At 39.0% G+C, this 20,551-nt stretch overlaps 1 protein-coding gene across 5 annotated transcripts in view; it reads right to left on the bottom strand.

Moving 5' to 3' along the window:
• The window catches only part of DNAJC6 (DnaJ heat shock protein family (Hsp40) member C6), a 186,565-nt gene that overhangs the window by 22,649 nt on the left and 143,365 nt on the right, over positions 1–20,551 (bottom strand). For all 5 annotated transcript variants that reach the window (XM_060410657.1, XM_060410646.1, XM_012168865.4 and 2 more), the window contains 8 exons: positions 18,320–18,453; positions 17,479–17,673; positions 16,461–16,578; positions 12,844–12,923; positions 11,814–12,007; positions 11,633–11,713; positions 3,192–3,626; positions 171–305 (listed from right to left, as the gene is read on the bottom strand). In XM_060410657.1, the coding sequence (XP_060266640.1) occupies positions 171–305; positions 3,192–3,626; positions 11,633–11,713; positions 11,814–12,007; positions 12,844–12,923; positions 16,461–16,578; positions 17,479–17,673; positions 18,320–18,453 (1,372 nt within the window). The remainder of the gene's footprint in view (positions 1–170; positions 306–3,191; positions 3,627–11,632; positions 11,714–11,813; positions 12,008–12,843; positions 12,924–16,460; positions 16,579–17,478; positions 17,674–18,319; positions 18,454–20,551) is intronic.

The raw sequence follows: 20,551 nt of genomic DNA, 5'->3' as shown, positions 1-20,551 counted from the left end.
CAGAGCTTTTAATATGTTAACATGAATTGTTAATTTTCAAGAGATATGCAGCTTTTCAAAAACAAAAGCCAAAACAAAACCCTGCCTACAAGATGTTTTTATATCTGAACACCTACTGATGTCTAGTAGGGAACCCTGTTCCACTAAACACAGCATAAGTACTTCCTTACCATGCACTGTAGGAGAAGGACTCCTCGTAGGCTGAAGAAAGGGGTCACTGGAAGCACTGGCTGTGTTCAAAAAAGAACCCAGCAAATCTTGACCTGATGGTTTAGAAGGTGCTCCAAATGGGTCAAAGGTGGCACCTAGAAAACAACAGGAAAAAGGTGTGTCTTTGTCCTATGGGTTCACTCATTCAATAAATATTGGACAGCTGTCACTCTTACAAGGCTCTAAGCCAAATACTTGAAAAGTCAGGATGATGCCTGCCTCATGGGCTGCTCCACAGGCCCATCCTATCCTTAAAACTTCATTCAGGGTTAACAATGAAGCCCAAGGATTTCTGACTACATGTGAATAACCCCTTCTTTGAGGACAAAGGAGAACTCCTGATTTACCTGTAGGATGAACCATACACTCTATAAACAAGGCCCTGTGGGCCTTGGGCATCTTAGTAACATGAAATAAATCAAGCAAGCTTATAGATTAATAGATAAGTGGTGAAACCAAGGCCTGGATCACAAGAGATGATCAATGAATGAACTATGATCATATTCAGTGAATTAGTGAACAAACGCCAGGCACGAGGAGCTTTGCTATTAAGGTGAACAGTAGAAAACCTCACTGACCAGGTTTTGTTTAGTTTTGTGTTTTTAGTGGTCCTGGCACGCTGAAAGTTAAAAAGAAAATGAGTGTGACAAAAACTGAGCTCTCGTCACACCTTATGTTCTATGAAACGAAATGCTTTCAAAACATTGCTTGCTTACAACTTGCTAGAAACTCGGTGCAGATGTAGTAAAATGCAAAAAAGTTTGTGAATGAACCAAGAAAACTACAACAAAGTGGCAGCTGAGGTTTCCAGCAACAACACAATAATAGTATTTTTGAATTTTGTTTATCTATGTTGAGTATGTTGGCTCTTCATTGCTGTGCAGGTTTTCTCTCGTTACGGTGCCTGGGCTCCTCATTACAGTGGCTGCACTTGTGGAGGGCACGTGGGCTTCGACAGTTGCCGCGTGTGGGCTCAGTAGAGCATAGGCTCAACAGTTGTGACACACGGGCTTAGTTGCTTTGTGGCATGTAGGATCGTCCCAGACCAGGGATCAAACCCATGTCTCCTGCACTGGCAGGAGAATTCTTAACCACTGGGCCATCAGGGAAGCCCAACAATGCAGTAACTTAATATTGCATAATTTCTTTAGGGTTTATGTTGCCTTTCATAAAGAGTACATCAGCTGATCCTGTCAGCTGTCAGACAGAAGTGATATCATTTTCATTCTACAGACAATAAAACTGAGGTTCAGAGAGCCGAGTTTCTTGCCCAGTATCAAGTAAATGATAAGACTGGACTCGTTCAAGTTTTCGGAATTCAAATTCCAGGAATTTCCCAAAGGCATCTCACATTGTTCACAGATGCGAGATAAATGTGATGAAAATGACACAGAGTGGCATATATATGACTGGGTTTAATTTTGCATTAATGGGCAAGGGAATTAGCTCCCTATAATGAGGTATCACTTCCTAATTTGTAGGTATCAAGCTAATGGGCTGACTGCTTCCTGGAGTAGGAGTGACCTATTCTAGGAACAGATAACTACAGTCAAACAAGTTAATGAATAAACCCCATTCTCAAAACCCAGGGAGGGATATGATTAATATGTGTTCACCTACAACTTCATTGGCATAATGCTCTCCTAATGTCTGCTGGGCAGTAGATTAGCCTTACATGGCAGCAATGAATCAACTATACATCAGGCACTCTGTTACATGATGTGTATCATTTAGCTCATTTGATACTAACCAAACTTTATCCCTTCTATAAAATGAGAATACTGAGATTTATAGAATATCTGCAAGTGGACACCTAACTTTGACATCCACCAGTAGAGAATGCTAAAATCTTCTATTACTTGGTACCCTTTTAATACCAACCTATGTTAAATTAGGCTTCCCTGGTGGCTCAGATGTTAAGAGAGTCTGCCTGCAAATGTCAAAAAATTGTGAATGGCCAGCCACAAGAAGGGTTGAGTCTGGCAATGAGCGGAGTGAAGCGGACTGAGCCTCATCGGGCTCAAACTCTATATCTGGCACCAACTGCTCCACTCCATCAGCTGTGCTGCTGGCAGGAGCCCGTTAAATATATCTTAAATTAATTAGGTGCTTCTCTGCACAGGAAAAATGTATTCAGAAAACTACAGTTCCAAGAAGGCATTACAGGAAAACAGGGAAAGCTCGGGAGTCAAATGGCCTAGTTTTGGGCCCGTGGACTCGCTATATAGAAGTACATTACTAATTTGACTCTAAGCCTCTGTTTCCTCAACTAGAAAACGGAGATAACAATAGCACCTTATTTACTGTGTTTTTATAAAGACTGAATTCATGGCTGGTGTTAAATTACATGTTTGGCAAATAGTGCTGCTGCTACTGCTGCTAAGTCGTTTCAGTCGTGTCCGACTCTGTGCGACTCCATAGACAGCAGCCCACCAGGCTCCCCCATCCCTGGGATTCTCCAGGCAAGAACACTGGAGTGGGTTGCCATTTCCTTCTCCAATGCATGAAAGCGAAAAGTGAAAGTGAAGTCGCTCAGTCGTGGCCGACTCTTCTCGACCCCATGGACGGCAGCCTACCAGGCTCCTCCGTCCATGGGATTTTCCAGGCAAGAGTACTGGAGTGGGGTGCCATTGCCTTCTCTGGGCAAATAGTGAGTATCCCACAGATATTGCTGTTATTATTAATAACAATTCATCAATCTACACCTCCAAGCAGAAATAAGTAAAGCAGCTGAGGGATTGAAGCCTTAAAAAAAAAAGCAAGGGTGACGAACTCAAATATTCTTTCTTACTCTGTCCTACCAAAACGGACAGTATTTCTATTTCCTCTTGTGGTCCCCTCTGACATGAAGATACAGACCTTCTGGAGACTTTCAGGGAGATCAGAGAAGTCTAGACTATGAGGAAAGTTCTATTCCACCTGCTTGGCCCAAAAGTTGTAATTCAGTCCTGAGAGGTACAGCACAATATGGAAACAATTACCTTCTCCTGCTCTCAGTGTTGGCGATGCAGAGGTGGAGGTGGCAGATCGGCGTGGTGTGGACTGGGTGGATGCAGGTCCACTCGGGTGAAACACATCATCCACCCCTGCCTGTCCAGACTGGACGGGACCGGCTGCACCTCCGCCTCCAAACAGGTCACTCAGAAGTTCGGAATTGGAGGGAGGAGCCGCCGACGAAGAGAAGTTCTTACTCACTGCAGACCCTTCTAGACCCAGAAGATCCACATCCTCAGGGGGTGCAGGGGCAGCTGGCTCCTGCTGCTTTTTGCTGGGCTTCCTGGCTGCATGAGGTTTGTCACCATTGGCATTGCCATGTGGGCTGGACAGCGTCAGAAGTTCATCATCTGACTGCTCACTCTCCTGATTCACTAGGGCGGCGTGGTCCTCCTCGCAGAATGACTTCTCTGATTTCTGATCTAAGGAAGGCCAGTATGCCAGAAACAGTCAGTCACCAGCCACAGAATTACTGCTTTTTGTTAGAGTCTACACACTTAACTTCAGAAAGAGAGAAAGAGCAGCCTGAAAAAAACAATGCTTTTAGATTCTTACTGATGGAAAACTTGATGTATTTCGCATAACATTCAATTACTATCTGATGAGCATTTGAGAGGAATATAGCATAGGCATGAAGACCAAAAACTTTAGAATCAGCCCAAGTTTGAATCTCATCTCTGCTACTTACTGGCTCTGTGACACTGAAAACGTGGCTTTACTTCTCTGTGCCTTGGTTTTTCCCTCTGCAAAATGGGAATAGTAAATAGAACCTAGCTCCCGTTGAGTGTTGTGAAAATTTCATGAGATTCGATATGGAAAGTGCTCAGATCAATAGTAAGCAGTACTTAAGTGGTTTTTCTTATTTTTAAAATTACTACTCTCACCACCCTCTTTTTCTTCCCAGCACTATGCTAGGTGCTTTGAAAAAAACAAAACATTGTTTCCTGGTCCTTGCTAACCCCCTCATGGTCTTTTTCTTCTTCCAATGACCTGTAGCCAAAAGCAGGGCCTTTCTCCCACAGTCTGGAGCAGAAGTGAACCCCATGCCTAGTAAGTGACCAGGGGGAATGGCTCTGGTGTAAGGATGGCCCTTACACCAACTGGGAGGAGCTACTTTCAGCATAAAATGGGCAGCAGGAAAGATTTCCAGCAGGAAAATCCTTTCTTCTGGGGAAGGAATGGAGAGGCTGGTGAGTGACATCCCAGGCCCTCCGTGGGGCAGATGGCCCTATGGAACTTCGTCTACTGCCAGGTAGACCCTGTTCCAAACCAAGTGCAGATTCACATCCCTCCTCCCCCAGTTCTGAAATGCAAAAAGCTGTGAAAAACTAAAGGTTTCCCTGCGTTTGTGGAAAACATCTGACTGGAACTGATGTGAAAGTTACTTATAAATGTCTTCATTGATTTCACTCAGGGCTATGAGTTATGTTTCACTGCAGACATTTTTTTTTCTTTTTCTTTTTTTATTGAAGGATAATTGCTTTACAGAATTCTGTTGTTTTCTGTCAAACTTTAACATATATCAGCCATAGGTATACATATATCCCCTCCCTTTTGAACCTCTCTCCCATCTTCCTCCTCAGCCCACCCCTCTAGGTTGATACAGAGCCCCTGTTTGAGTTTCCTGAGCCACACAGCAAATTGGCTATCTATTTTACATATGGTAATGCAAGTTTCCCTGTTACTCTTTCCACACATCTCACCCTCTCCTCCTCTTTCCCCATGTCCATAAGTCTGTTCTCTATGTCTGTTTCTCCACTGCTGCCCTGTAAATAAATTCTTCAGTACCATTTTTCTAGATTCTGTATATGTGCATTAGAATGTGATATTTATCTTTCTGACTCACTTCACTCTGTATAATAGGTTCCATCCATCTCATCAGAACTGACTCAAATTGGTTCCTTTTTATGGCCTGAGTAATATTCCATTGTGTGTATATATAGCACAACTTCTTTATCCCTTCATCTGGCAATGGGCATCTAGGTTGCTTCTATGCTCTAGCTATTGTAAATAGTGCTGCAATGAACATTAGGATACATGTGTCTTTTTCAATTTTGGTTTCCTCAAGGTATATGCCTAGGAGTGGAATTTCTGGGTAACACAGTGGTTTTATTCCTAGTTTTTTAAGGAATCTCCATACCATCTTCCACAGTAGCTGTATCAATTTGCATTCCCACCAACAGTGCAAGAGCATTCCTTCTCCACACCCTCTCCAGCATCTGTGTTTGTAGACTTTTTGATGATGGCCTTTCTGACTGGTGTTAGGTAATATTTCATTGTAGTTTTGATTTGCATTTCTCTAATAATGAGTGATGTTGAGCATCTTTTCATGTGTTTGTTAGCCATCTGTATGTCTTCTTTGGAGAAATGTCTGTTTAGATCTTTTTCCCACTTTTTAATTGGGTTGTTTTTCTGGCATGAACCGCTTGTATATTTTGGAAATTAATCCTTTGTCAGTTGTTTCATTTGCTGTTATTTTCTCCCATTCTGAGGGTTGTCTTTTCACCTTGCTTATAGTTTCCTTTGCTGTTCTAAAGCTTTTAAGTTTAATCAGGTCCCACTTATTTACTTTTGTTTTTATTTCCATTACTCTAGGAGGTGGGTCATAGAGGATCTTGCTTTGATTTATGTCATCCAGTGTTCTGCCTATATTTTCCTCTTAAGAGTTTTATAGTTTCTGGTCTTACATTTAGGTCTTTAATCTTTTTTGAGTTTATCTTTGTGTATGGTGTTAGGAAGTGTTCTAATTTCATTCTTTTACATGTAGCTGTCCAGCTTCCCATTTATTGAAGAGGCTGTCTTTGCCCCATTGTATATTCCCACTTCCTTTGTCAAAAATAAGGTACCCATAGGTGCATGAGTTTATTTCTGGGCTTTCTATCTTGTTCCACTGGTCTATATTTCTGTTTTTGTGCCAGTACCATACTGTCTTGATGACTGTAAGTTTGTAGTATAATCTGAAGTCAGGATGGTTGATTCCTCCAGCTCTATTCTTCTTTCTCAAGACAACTTTGGCTATTTGGGGTCTTTTGTGTTTCCATATGAATTGTGAAATTTTTTGTTCTAATTCTGTGAAAAATTCCATTGGTAATTTGATAGGGATCACACTGAATCTGTGGATTGCATTTGGTAGTATAATCATTTTGACAATATTGATTCTTCCTACTCAGGAGCATGGAATATCTCTCCATCTGTTTATATCATCTTTGATTTCTTTCATTAGTGTCTTATAATTTTCTGTGTACAGTTCTTTTGTCTCTTTAGGTAAGTTTAGTCCCAGACATTTAATTCTTTTTGTTGTAATGGTAAATGGGATTGATTCCTTAATTTACTCTTTCTGATTTTTCATTGTTAGTATATAGAAATTCAAGTGATTTCTGTGTATTGACTTTATATCCTGAAACTTTGCTAAATTTACTGATTAGCTCTAGTAATTTTCTGATACTATCTTTAAGGTTTCCTATGTACAGTATCATGTCATCTGCAAACAGTGAGATTTCACCACTTCTTTTCTGATCTGGATTCTTTTTATTTCTTTTTCTTCTCTGATTGCGGTAGCTAGGACTTTCAGAACTATGTTGAATAATAGTGGTGAAAGTGGACACCCTTGTCTTGTTTCTGATCTTGGGGGAATGCTTTCAGTTTCTCAACATTGAGAATAATGTTTGCTGTAGGTTTATCATATATGTCCTTTACTATGTTGAGGTAGGTTCCTTCTATGTCCATTTTTTGAAGAGTTTAAACCATAAATGGGTGTTGAATTTTGTCAAAGGCTTTTTCTGCATTTATTGAGATTATCACATGACTTTTATCTTTCAGTTTGTTAATATGGTGTAGAGTCCTTGCATTCTTGGAATAACTCAACTTGATCACAGTATATGAGCTTTTTGATGTGTTACTGAATTCTGTTTGCTAAAATTTTGTTGAGGATTTTTGCATCTATGTTCTTCAGTGATATTGGCCTGTAGTTTTCATTTTTTGTGTTGTTTTGTCTGGTTTTGGTATCAGGGTGATGGCAGCCTTATAGAATGAGGTTGGAAGTGTTCTTTCCTCTGCAATTTTTTGTAAGAGTTTTAGAAGGATACACATTAGCTCTTCTCTAAATGTTTGACAGAATTTTCCTGTGAAGCCATCTGGCCCTGGGCTCTTGTTTTTGGGGAGATATTTGATCACAGCTTCAATTTCTGTGCTTATAATTGGGTTGTTCATAATTTCTATTTCTTCCTGGTTCAGTCTTGGAAGATTGAACTTTTCTAATAATCTGTCCATTTCTTCCAGGTTATCCATTTTATTGCCATAGAGTTGTTGATAATAGTCTCTTCTAATCCTTTGTATTTCTGCATTGTCTATTGCAACCTCTCCTTTTTTATTTCTAATTTTGTTGATTTGATTCTTTTTTTTTTTTTTGATGACTCTGGCTAAAGGTTTGCCAATTTTGTTTATCTTCTCAAAGAACTAGCTTTTGGTTTTATTAATTTTTACTATTGTTTCTTTCATTTCTTCATTTATTTCTGCTTAGATCTTTATGATTTCTTTCCTTCTACTAACTTTTTGGGGGTCTTGTTCTTCCTTTTCCAGCTGTTTTAGGTGTAAAGTTAGATTGTCTATTTGATGTGCTTCTTATTTCTTGAGGTAGGATTGTATTGCTATAAACTTCCCTCTTAGAACTGGTTTTGCTGCCTCCCATAGGTTTTGAGTTGTTGTGTTTTCATTGTCATTTGTCTCTCGAAATTTTTTTATTTCCTTTTTGATTTCTTCAGTAACCTGTTGGTTATTCAGAAATGTGTTGTTTAATTTCCATGTGTTTGTGTTTCTTACAGCTTTTTTTCTTTTAGTTGATATCTAGTCTCATACTCTGTGACTGGAGAAGATGCTTGCTATGATTTCAATTTTCTTAAATTAATTGAGGTTTGATTTGGGACCCAAGATGTGGTCTATCCTGGAGAATGTTTCATGTGCACTTGAGAAGAAGGTGTATTCCTCTGCATTTGGATGGAATTGTCCTGAAGATATTAATGAGATCCATCTCATCTAATGTGTCATTTAAGACTTGTGTTTCCTTATTAATTTTCTGTTTTGATGATCTGTCCATTGATGTGAGTGGAGTGTTAAAGTCTCCCACTATTATTGTTACTGTCAATTTCTCCTTTATGTCTGTTACTATTTGTCTTATTATTGAGGTGCTCCTATGCTGGGTGCATAGATATTTACAATTGTTGTGTCTTCCTCTTGCATTGATCCCTTGATCATTACAGAGTGTCCTTCCTTATCTCTTGTAATATTCTTTATGTTAAGGTCTATTTTTTCAGATAAGAGGATTGCTACTCCAGCTTTCTTTTGCTTTCCATTTGCATGGAATATATTTTTCCTTCCTCTCACTTTCAGTCTATATATGTCTTTAGGTCTGAAGTAGGTTTCTTGTAGACTATATATGGGTCTTGTTTTTGTATCCATTCAGCCAGTCTGCGTCTTTTTGTTGGAGCATTTAATCCATTTACATGTAAAGTAATTATTATGTTCCTATTGTCATTTTCTTGATTGTTTGGGGTTGATTTGTAGATCCTTTTTCTTCTCTTGTATTTCTTGACTATGTAAGTCCCTTTAACATTTGTTGTAAAGTTGGTTTGGTGGTACTGTAGTCTCTTAAATTTGGCTTGTCTGAAAAGCTTTTTATTTTTCCATCAATTTTGAATGAGATCCTTTCTGGGTACAGTAATCTTGATGTAGATTTTTCCCTTTCAGTACTTTAAATATATCCTGCCATTCCCTTCTGGCCTGCAGAGTTTCTGCTGAAAGATCAACTGTTAAGTGTGTGGAGTTTCTCCTGTATGTTAGTTGTCGCTTCTCCCTTGCTGCTTTTAATATTCTTTGTGTTTAGTCTTTGCTAGTTTGATTAGTATGTGTCTTGGCATGTTTCTTCTTGGGTTTATCCTGTATGGGATTCTTTGTGCCTCTTAGACTTGATTGACTATTTCCTTTTCCATGTTGCAGAAATTTTCAACTATAATCTCTTCAAAATTTTTACCTTATTCTGCTCTTCAGAAGTTATTTCCACCATTTTATCTTCCAGCTCACTGATTCGTTCTTCTGCTTCAGATACTATGCTATTGATTCCTTCTAGAGTTTCTTAAATGTCAGTAATTGTGTTGTTTGTCTCTGTATGTTTATCTTTAATTCTCCTAGGTCTTTGTTAATTGATTCTTGCATTTTCTCCATTCTGTTTCCAAGTTTTTGATCATTTTTCACGTAGTTTGCTTATTTCCTCTTCATTTATTTGGACTTCTGTGTTTCTAGTTTGTTCCTTCCTTTGCATAGTATTTCTCTCCCTTCTCATTATTATTTTTTTTAACTTATTGTGTTTGAGGTCTCCTTTTCCCAGGCTTGAAGGAAAGTTGAATTCTTTCCTTGAAGAAGGTTGAATTCTTTCTTCCTTTTTGTTTCTGCCCTCCTAAGGTTGGTCCAGTGGTCTGTGTAAGCTTTATATAGGGTGAGATTTGTGCTGAGTTTTTGTTTGTTTGTTTTTCCTCTGATGAGCAAGGCTGAGTGAGGTGGTAATTCTGTCTGCTGATGATTGGGTTTGTATTTTTGTTTTTTTGTTGTTTAGGTGAGGCATCCTGCACAGGGTGCTACTGGTGGTTGGGTGATGCCAGGCCTTGTATTCAAGTAGTTTCCTTTTGTGTGACTTCTCACTATTTGACACTCCCTAGGGTTAGTTCTCTGGTACTCTAGGGTCTTGGAGTCAGTGCTCCCACTCCAAATGCTCGGGCTTGATCTCCAATGTCAGAAATTTTATCAGGGGCAGTGAGGCCAACAGAGAGTACCAGGACCTCAGTGTTTGATTTTTCTACTTTTCTAATGTTTCACCTCCCCAAATTTCACAATATAGCCATTTCCTTGCAAACCAGAAGGGAAGATCCTTGAGCACTGGGGATATCCTTTTTTCTCTAGCACCTATTACAATGCTTGGTCCATTGCAAAAGCTCAATGTGTGATCTGGTCTGCCTAAAGCCAGGACGCCTATGGCAGCAACTTCTTCCAGCCCCTCACTGCAGACATTTTAACATGTTTAATGACATGCTGTTGTCTGAGATACACTCAGGGGTGTTAAGTAATATGTAGTTTATGTAACATACTGCCTTTCTAACGTGCAAAAAATTCTGCATTCCTAAATCCATCTGGCTCTGTGCAGTTAAGTTAAAAGACTGTGCATTTGTGCTAAACCTATTTTATAGCCTGATAAGAAGATTTCTCAAGCACTTACTAAAATAGCAGAGGAAAGTAAAAGTAAAGTTTATTAAAAGCTCTTATGTGAAGAAGCAAGATGAAGGAGAAATCAAGAGGGGACTGGGAAATCTACCTGCTATCTAGATTTCATTGGATTTTCCCATTTTTAAAATGTTTTAGGTCCCAATTCTCAGTAGAAAATTCTGAAAGAATCTAAAAAGTGTGGATATATGTACAATAGATTCACTTTATTGTATACCTGAAAAGAACACAACATTGTAAATCAACTATTTCCCAATAAAAATTTTTTAAAAAGAAAATTCTGAAAGTAAACCTTTCAATTCAAAGGAATTCTATAAATAACTTTTTCATCACACATTGAAAACTCTGTGTAGGCAATGGGAATAGTGTGTTATATTGACACGGAAAGGACAGACAACCAAGAAGATTTTAAGTACACTATCACCAGAGGCAGTTTCCTACCCCTTTCTTAAGAAAGTCCTTACCATGGAATTCCACATTCAATCTTGCAGTTAACTTCAGCAAACTCTAAAGCAAAGGGCTATCAATCAGAATACCAATGCTAATCTACTGGGAGCTGTCCAAAGTCTCATGTTGGGAAAAATTCTAAACATATCTCCAGGTTCTGCAAAAAAGGATATTGTGATCAAGTCCAACCTCTGTCAAGGTTTTTAAAGCAAGTAGCAGAGATATGTAGGTAGTGAGTGTTTGCCTTCCCTGCACTAGGGAAGCTCAGCTCTGCTCTGCTAGTGGTCAAAGCCTGGGCAGGGTGGAGCTGGGTGTTGCCAGATTTTGTATTTTTGGAGAATTTAGTTAAGGGCGTGAGATACAGATCTTTGCTAATTTTGCATGTGTGTCAGCAGTGTAAATGGAGATCCTAGAAAATACCATGATTATTCATAAGCCCAGTGCTGTGATCCAAAACACTGCATAATAGAAAAGGTAGAATTCAGCTTAAAATGGCTTTTGCATCAGTCTAATAGCATCCATGGAGTTCAGAGTAGGAAAGCTGCCTTATATGGAAAAGGAATGAGCTGGAAGAATGTGAAATAACATATTAGACAGATGACTTCCAAGTGTTGTTTTTACTTTAGACTGTTTCAAGGACTAATCATTTTTATAGAAGAACCATGTGATTTAACCACCTAACCAGTAACTTAAAGAAATGCTTGGAAATATATACCTTGCCAGCAGAGAGTGGAAAAGAAGCCACCTTGCCCAAAATGTCTGGGATTATCTGGAGGGATATCTATTGGAGCCTGTCCTGCAAGACAAAAGACATCAAGGAAACACAGGAAATAAATCAGTGAGATAAATAACACAGAGGCTTCATTCTGAAAACTAAGCCACCGGATGACTCATACCTCCTAAGACCAGAGTATCTTGATGCTCCTGGTGAGAAGAGAAGAGGATGCTGGGGTTGACATCTTTTGTGCAGTAATGTTCCCATGGTGGCGTTAGCTCCATCACTTTGTCGTGCGGCTGTAGTTCTACATCCAGAGTTACCTGAAATAGCTGAGGATATTTTTCTGGTACATCACATGCATCCAACTCAGGCCTAAATAGGAATTAAGAAGAATAAGGTCAGTGAAAAACAATGGAACCGTTATGATGTTCAATGCAGAAACCATTGTAGATGGATTCTGAGGTTCACTCTGAGACTCATTTCTAAGGAAAAATCAACCATTAGCACATAAGAGACTTTACTGTTCTGAGCCTCGGTTCCCTCATTGAGATAAAAGAGGAGAAGAATGCCTACTTATAGAATTTAGATACTACTGCTTGTGAAAGCATTCTAGATAGCAGGGCAGATATATCCTGACACTGTACACTGGCATGTCCAAATCAGTTGTTAAAATAGTGAAAAAGGCTCACAGCCACCATCCTGAGCTCTTGAATGTCTACTCCTAACCTGGCTCTAGCAACTCCCACCTATCACCCCAGTTTCAGCCACTCTCATGGGTCCCCTAGATTACACTATAATACAGCAACTAATATCTGATGCAGAGGTCCTGGGGGACCCTGCTTCAGTGCTACAACAAGGCATCCATTCTGATGGGTCTTCGTTGGTTCCATTTCCTTCCCTGTTGCAAAACACAAAGAGATACACAGATGCAAAGGATGACCATACTGACACTCTGTTCCTTCTCTGCTCACTTCTGCTCCCCCACAAGGTATTTCAGATCTTTTTAAGTCTGATCCATTTGTGTTTATGACAAATTACATCCAACTGAGAGTTGTAAAATACAACCAGCCTCCGGTATGTTGCTAAGCCACAGGCACAGGATTTGGGGTGAGGGGGAAGCTGTCACACGGGCACTAATCCTGGCACTAACTGCCAGCATTTCACAGCTCCTTGGATTGAAAAGGCAGTTTGGCCCAAGTATCACTCACTTGGTGAACTTTAAAACTGTTGTGTCCAGTGGAATGAATCCAGTATGAAACTGAAGCTGAAATATTTGAGTGTTGGTCACCTAAAAAATACAAAAGCAGCACATTACAATCAATCAGTGAAAAGGGAACCAGATCAAATGATTATATTTGGGGGAGTCATACATCATCAACTGTTTCCATATCTGCACTTTGAATTTTTAGTTTACTAGTTACTTTGAAGTTTACTATCAATATTAAACAACCTCATTTGGCTCTGGCCCAGCTTCACTTCCAACCTCTCCTCTCCATGAATTCTTTCATGGCAAGCCATTCCCTCATCTCTGAGACCCTATGTTCCTGCACCTTGCCATACTTTGACTCATCTCATTCCTTCTGTCCAGGATGCCCCTGTTCCAACCTGATGAACTAATCCTTCAAGATCCACCTTCACATCTTCTGTAGCCTTTCTGAGCCACCACTGGATAGAATAAACTGCTACCTTTATGCCATCTCATCCTACCTCTATAATGATAGTGGATACTCATACATGTGTGAATTTCCCCTGAACTCCTAAAAGGCAGTCTTACTTTTGTCAGTCCTAAACCCCTAGGCAATGACTGGCATAGAACATGTACTTAGCAAATACTTGATGAATTAAAATACGAACATTTGCTATGAACATTAGGGTGCATATATATTTTCAAATTAGTGTTTTCATTTTCTTCAGACAGATACCCAGGTGTGAAATTGCAGGATCAGTTGGATAGTATCACTGACGCAATGAACATGAGTTTGAGCAAACTCCAGGAGATAGTGAAGGACAAGGAAGCCTGACGTGCTGTAGTCCATGGGGTCACAAAGAGTCAGACACAACTTAGTGACTGAACAACAACAACGACATGGTAGCTCTACTCTTCACTTGAAGGGGAGGGAAACGCTATATTGCTTTCCATATTGCTGTAGCAACTTACATCCCCACCAACTGTGTATTGCTGCTGCTAAGCCACTTCAGTCGTGTCCGACTGTGTGTGACCCCATAGACGCAGCCCACCAGGCTCCCCCGTCCCTGAGATTCTCCAGGCAAGAACACTGGGGTGGGTTACCATTTTCTTCTCCAATACATGAAAGTGAAAAGTGAAAGGGAAGTCGCTCAGTCGTGTCCAACTCTTCACAACCCTAGGGTTCCCTTTTCTCCACATCATTGCCACAATAACACTTGTTATTTCTTGTCTTTTTGACAATAGCCATTCTATTCTGATGGGTGTGAGGTGATATCTCAGTATGGTTTTGATTTGCATTTCCCTGATGATTAGTGATGTTGAGCATCTTTTCATGAGTCTGCTGGCCATCTGTATGTTTCTTTGAGGGAAAAAAAAATGTCTGTTTAGGTCTTGTGCCCATTTTAAAATTGGATTGTTTGTTTTCTTAATATTGAGTTCATAGCAGTATTATTCACAATAGATATGGAAGCAATCTGAGTGCCCATTGACAGATGAATGAATAATGTGATAATATGTTAACCATATACATATATATATGTTTATATATATACACACATACACATATATATTTATGTAGCATATATATACAACATATATGATTACTCAGCCATAAAAAAGAACAAAATCTTGCCATTTGTAGCACCATGAATGGACCTGAAGGGTATTATGCTTAGTGAGGTAAGTCAGAGAGAGAAAGATAAATACTGTATGCTTTCACTCATATGTGGACCATAAAAAACAAAACAAATGAACAAATAAAACAGACTCACACACACATGGAACAAACCAGTGGGTATCACAGGGGAGAAAGGTGAAATAGGTGAAGGAGATTAAGAGATACAAATTGCCAGTTATAAAATAAAGTCACAAGAATGTAGTATATGGCACACTAGGGAGCATAGCCAATATTTTATAATAACTCTTTATGGTGTATAATCTATAAAAATAACAAATCACTATGCTGGACACTTGAAATAATGTAACATTTTAAGTCAACTGTACTTCAATACATAATTTTTTAATGCAATTAACTGTAGTGTCATTTGTGATATCCCAACAGTGGCAATAACTCAAATGGTCGCCAAATGATGAAGGGATGAATAAAAGCTATATAATCATAAAATGGAATATTGTCTAGCTATGTAAAGTACTGATATAGCAAGGATGAACCTTGAAAACATTAGGCTAAGTGAAAGAAGCCAGTCACAAAAGAGCATACATTGAATGGCTCCATTTATATGAAATGTCTAAAATAGGCAAATCCATAGAAATAGAAAGCAGATTCCTGGTTGCCTAGGGGATGGAAGAGGAGGAATGGACTGCTGCTAATTAGTGGCTGCTAATATACATAGAGTTTCCTTTGTGGGTGATGAAAACGTTTGGGAATCAGACAGCAGTGCTGCACAACTCTTTGACAATACTAAAAATAAGAGCACTGCATACTTCAAAAGGGTGAATTTTATATTAAATTTATTTCAATTGAACAAATGTAGCTACTTAATCCCATGTTCTTAACAGAGATATCTCCTCTCACAATGATCCAAATAGGGTAAAGAAGCACAGGCTGCTACAGAGCAAGATTTGCTCTTCAGTTTCAGGGCAACACCATCTGGGCTAGTTGCCACTTCCAAGTCTTAAGTTTTCTCCCCTGTAGAATGAGGGCAATGGGCATAAGTATTTTTGTTGTTGTTGTTTTCTTTTTTTTTATTGAAGTATAGTTGATTTAGAATGTTGTGTTAATTTCTGCTGCATAGCAAAGTGATTCAGATATAGATGTATATATAGAGAGATAGATACATATACACACACACACATTCTTTTTTATATTCTTTCCCATTATGGTTTATCACAGGGTATTGAATATAGTTCCCTGTGGTATTCAGTAGGACACCGTTTATCTATTCTATATACAATAGTTTGCATCTGTTAACCACAAACTCCTAATCCATCTCTCTCCCTTGACAGCCACAAGTCTGTTCTCTCCATGAGTCTGTCTGTGTTTTGTGGATAAGCTCATTTGTATCATATTTTAGATTCCATATATAAGTGATGTGTGCATGCTAAGTCGCTTCAGTCATGCCTGACTCTTTGCAACCCTATCAACTGTAGCCCTCTGCAACCCTATCAACTGTAGCCCTCGAGGATCCTCTCTGTCCATGGGATTCTCCAGGCAAGACTATTGGAATGGGTTGCCATGCCCTCCTCCAGGGGATCTTCCTGACCCAGGGATTTAACCCAAGTCTCCTATGTCTCCTGCATTGACAGGTGGGTTCTTTACCACTAGTGGCACCTGGGAAGCCCAAATAAGTGATAGCACATGGTATTTCTTTCTCTTTCTGACTTACTTTATTTAGTATGATAATCTCTAATTCCATCCATGCTGCTGCAAATGGCATTATTTGATGGTTTTTATCTGAATAATACTCCATTGTATTGTATGTATATATGCACATACAACATCTTCATCCACTCATCTATTGATGGATATATACATCATTTCCATAAGTAATCTTTAAATGTTTTTTCTAATTCGAAAACCAGAAGTTATTCAAGCCCAAAGTGATATAGAGAAAATACTGAAATGCTCCTATTAAAGGGTCAGCTGAACTTAAGTCATGATTCTTTCTGAAACCATACCTTAGCCTGTAGCCGGCTTCCAATTGTTGACCTCAAGTGATACATGGAAACAACCACATCTCCTTGCACAGTGATGCTCAAAGGAATGAAGATTTTTCCATCTTGGACACGGTATTCCCTTTAAACAGAGACAAAAACATACTGAAAGAGAGTCTAATTTGGCACAATAACACAGATTTACAGGTATAGTCCTCTGTGACTCTGGTCAAAGCATCTGTTTGTGCAGGCCTGAACCCAGGAACTATTTCCTAACTTAAGCAAAGTTAGGAGCACAGTCTATGCCAACTGGATGCAAATTGGTTCTGCCATGAGATGCCACTGGTCTTCTGCCAGGTCTTCTCTCTCCATCCCATCCTGATTTCTAGATCAATCAATTGCCCATTAGCAGAAATCACTCTCTTCAAATATGGGTAGTCTTAATGTATTTACCTTTCCCTAATTGTAAATTTATGGTAAGAACAGAGAGAGAGAACAAAAACTTCAATGGAGATCAATATAGAAATAGCAGTGAAATACTCTGTGAAGGTCCTGAATAGCAATCTTGAAATTCAATCTATTTCAAATTAACTTCACTTCCTGTTATCATACAGTCCCTTTTCTCCACATCCCCTACCACCTCCCATTGGCACCTGCTCTTTATTATAGGTTCTGAAACATTTTAGTTACATCACCATCCAGTTGCTCACATAGAAACTTCATTCATTCCCAATTCCTCCATTATCCTCACCAATTATTATCAAGGTCATCTCCTTCTTAAACGTCCAGGCCTTCTGCCCACACCACTTTCTTAACCCTCATTATAACTCATGTGAGTCCCTTAACTTGTATCACCACCTGAAGGGGGCTACAGCATCCCTTGATTTAACTGTGCTTTTCTATGACTACCACCTATGTTGAACATTTTTTTAAATTACCAGCCATTTCACAATGATACAGTCCTCAAAGGAAGAATAGGATCCAGCTTACACAGGAATGGAGCAGTTCACAAGGAGAAATGAAGAAAGGCATCACGACTTACTTCATTCGTTCAAAATCTGCACAGGTTGTATATATTTTGGTTTCTCCAATCAGTACATCACAGTAAGGGCGACATCCATTTCTCTGTTTGTTGAAAAAAGGAACTGGACTGACAGTGATCGACTTAATTGTGAGAGGCTTGAAGTGAGGGCGGTAGGGTTTGTCTGCTAGGAGGTCACACATGTAGCCCAGGTACCTAAAATACAAGACTGACATTCTGTTGGTGCCGACAACACCAGAAGAAATAAGCAATCAATTTGCTATAAAGTTTATTCTCATAAATTATTAACCTACAGTAAAAAATTTACTGTGTTAGCCCTTAAACGTTAACTGGCAAAAGAGGAATGCTGCCAATAATTTAGGAAAGCTTTTATCTAATGACACTGCTGTACTTCCCTCCAAAGATCTCATAGTGGGATATTTATTAAATGAAAAAAGTTTATGGGAGCTTTACACTAGCTCAATATTTGATCTAGCAGATTAAATTTATTATCAGCTGAAGGCAGGCTTTGGGGAAAAAGTCAGAATTTATCATCAGAAGCAATTTTTTTAGTCTTTTGGCCATACTGCATGACATGCGGGATCTTATTCCCCTACCAGGGATCGAAGCTATGCCTCCTGCAATGGAGGCAGGGATTCTTAACCAGTGAACCACCAGGGAAGTCTCCAGAAGCAATTTTTAATCCAAAAGGAAGCAAGAAGATACAATGTAAATAAGAGAAACAAGACACTCAGACTAAAGAGAAGATAATATGTCAGTTATTTAAAGATCTTTCTCTTTTCTACAGACATGATACTAGTTAGGCCATGCCTGCGCCAACCCTGCATAGAGCTGACTTTACCTCCTGTGGGATGGTGAAAGTCCAATTCCTGGTCGCTTTGCATAGAGCAATCGAACGGCTGGGCCAGGAGTAGAGTAGAGATTACAGAAAATGAACATAGCACCAACCAGAATCGATGATGCTGCCCGTCCATCCTATCAAAGAAAATGTATAAACTTGTCACAAATATGGGCCAGTCAGGCAACTCAGCACTGAGAGGCTGCAGTGCAATTAAAAGAGACATGTCAAGGTGGGAAGTCTGGCGGCGGGTGGGGTGGGGGGTAGATGTGGAGGAGAGAAAACTTAATTGGAGGTACTCATCCATTCAAAATTGTTCACTTGAAAACCAAAATCTGTTCCAATTATTTAAATCACAGAGCAGCAAGGGAAGGCTTGTTCTTAGGATATGATTGACTCTGCTAACCTAAGAAACCCAGCAATACAAATTTTATTTGTACTTACTGAAAAATTATCTAGTCTTCAAAATAACTTTGGACTGGAAGGATGAGAACTAACAGTTAAGGTCTCTCAGTTTAGGGCGAAGGTAAAGAGTTCTCAGGTTAGGCAAATACTTCTTTTTGGACTATGCCTTGTGTACATTTTATCCTAAGTATGTTCCCAGATTGATATAAAATAAAGAAGCTTCATGTGATTCAACCATGTTCGGTAAAGGAATGCATGCAGTAACATCCCTGACAGATGGTAAGCCAGCTTCTTCTAGAATACTTTAAGTGACAGGGACCATCCTGTTTCAGGAAGAATTCAAAGTTCTTCCTTATACTGAGCATGTTGAAATTGCAATGTATTCCACTCAATAATCCTCGTTCTTCCTTCTGTCAGGACAAAGAGGAAACCTACTCCTTTCTCCTCAGGACAACCCTTCACATATTTGAAATACTCTCAATCAACTCTTCTATTTTCCAGGTTGAAAACACGCTTGATCTGTGATGGTTAATTTTACGTGTCAACTTGATCAGGCTAAGAGGTGCCCAGAGAACTGGTAAGACATTATTTCTGTGTGTGTCCTGACTACCACACCATCCCTACAATTCTTCCTCATTTGATGTTCCATTTTAAGAGATATCATCATTTGATGGACTTCCTCTGAACAGACTCCAGTTTAAAAACAACGGCCTTAAATGTGCTGCCCAGATGTGAAATGCAAGATTTAAGATGTGTTCTGACCAAACTAGAGAGGAAATACCATCTTCCTTCATGTGGTAAGAACACTATGCTTTTATTAACATAGCCCCACACTAAACTAAATGCAAGCTAAATCATCCCATAAGCTCTTATTGATCTTTCCATCCAGTAGAACTGTGAGCCCTTTTTCAGATGATGTGATAATAAATAAATACACTTAATCTTTAAGAACCAAAATTCAGGACTTTACATTTATCCTGTATTTAATTTCACATTAGTGGTTTCTATTAACCTGCAAAAACTTCTAAGATCCAGATTCATTATGTGACCTCCCCAGCCTGAGAAAGCTGATAAGCTTTTCTCCACATTTTCAAAGTTGTTAAAAGGACAACCAAATGCAACCTTTTCCTGGGAAGATGCTGATCCATTAATCACCTTTCTTTGGAAGCAATATTCAGCCAATTTTTTACTAAGTGTATAACAATTTAGCCCCAATTTTTTCATCTTGAATATAAGACATAGGAAAATATCTCTACTAATCTATTAGTCTTATTCCAAAAGTTCAGTTCTTTGACATATATGTTTATAATGAATCAACGTAGACGTCTTTACTCTAAGAGTTAAAAATTATCTATGCAAAAATTGTATTAGAATTTCACCTTGAATCACCATCAGGCTCACCAGTCTATAACTTTTCAAGATCAACTCCTCCACCTTTTAGGGAAAAAACTTCCTTGCCTTGCCTGCCTGGCCCTCTTTTTCCTGTTTCCTGATAACATATAAGGAACCCATATTTGCTTTTCCAAGTGCTTTTAGCATTCTGTCACATAATTTAAGTCTAGAGAGAGGATTATTTTTAAGTACTGTGATGCAATTTTACTATCCCACTAGCTCTCGGCTTTGTCTTAATTATCATCGTCTGTCCCTTTCTAGCTTTGACATCTGCTCCCCTGATGGAGGAACAGAATGAAGGACTGACAGTTTCACTGTGTGCCTCAAGTATTTGCTGCTGTCCTTACTTCAAGGACAGTAAAAGACATATTTCTCAATCTTAATTCTAGAATTTTAGAATTTAGCTTTCCTGAAAAGAACTGTACAAAAAAGATCTTC

The sequence above is a fragment of the Ovis aries genome, chromosome 1 (assembly GCF_016772045.2).
Source record: "Ovis aries strain OAR_USU_Benz2616 breed Rambouillet chromosome 1, ARS-UI_Ramb_v3.0, whole genome shotgun sequence".
NCBI classification, from domain to species: Eukaryota; Metazoa; Chordata; class Mammalia; order Artiodactyla; family Bovidae; genus Ovis; species Ovis aries.
Note: the sequence above shows the minus strand (reverse complement) of the source record. Positions and strands in the feature narration are given on the sequence as shown.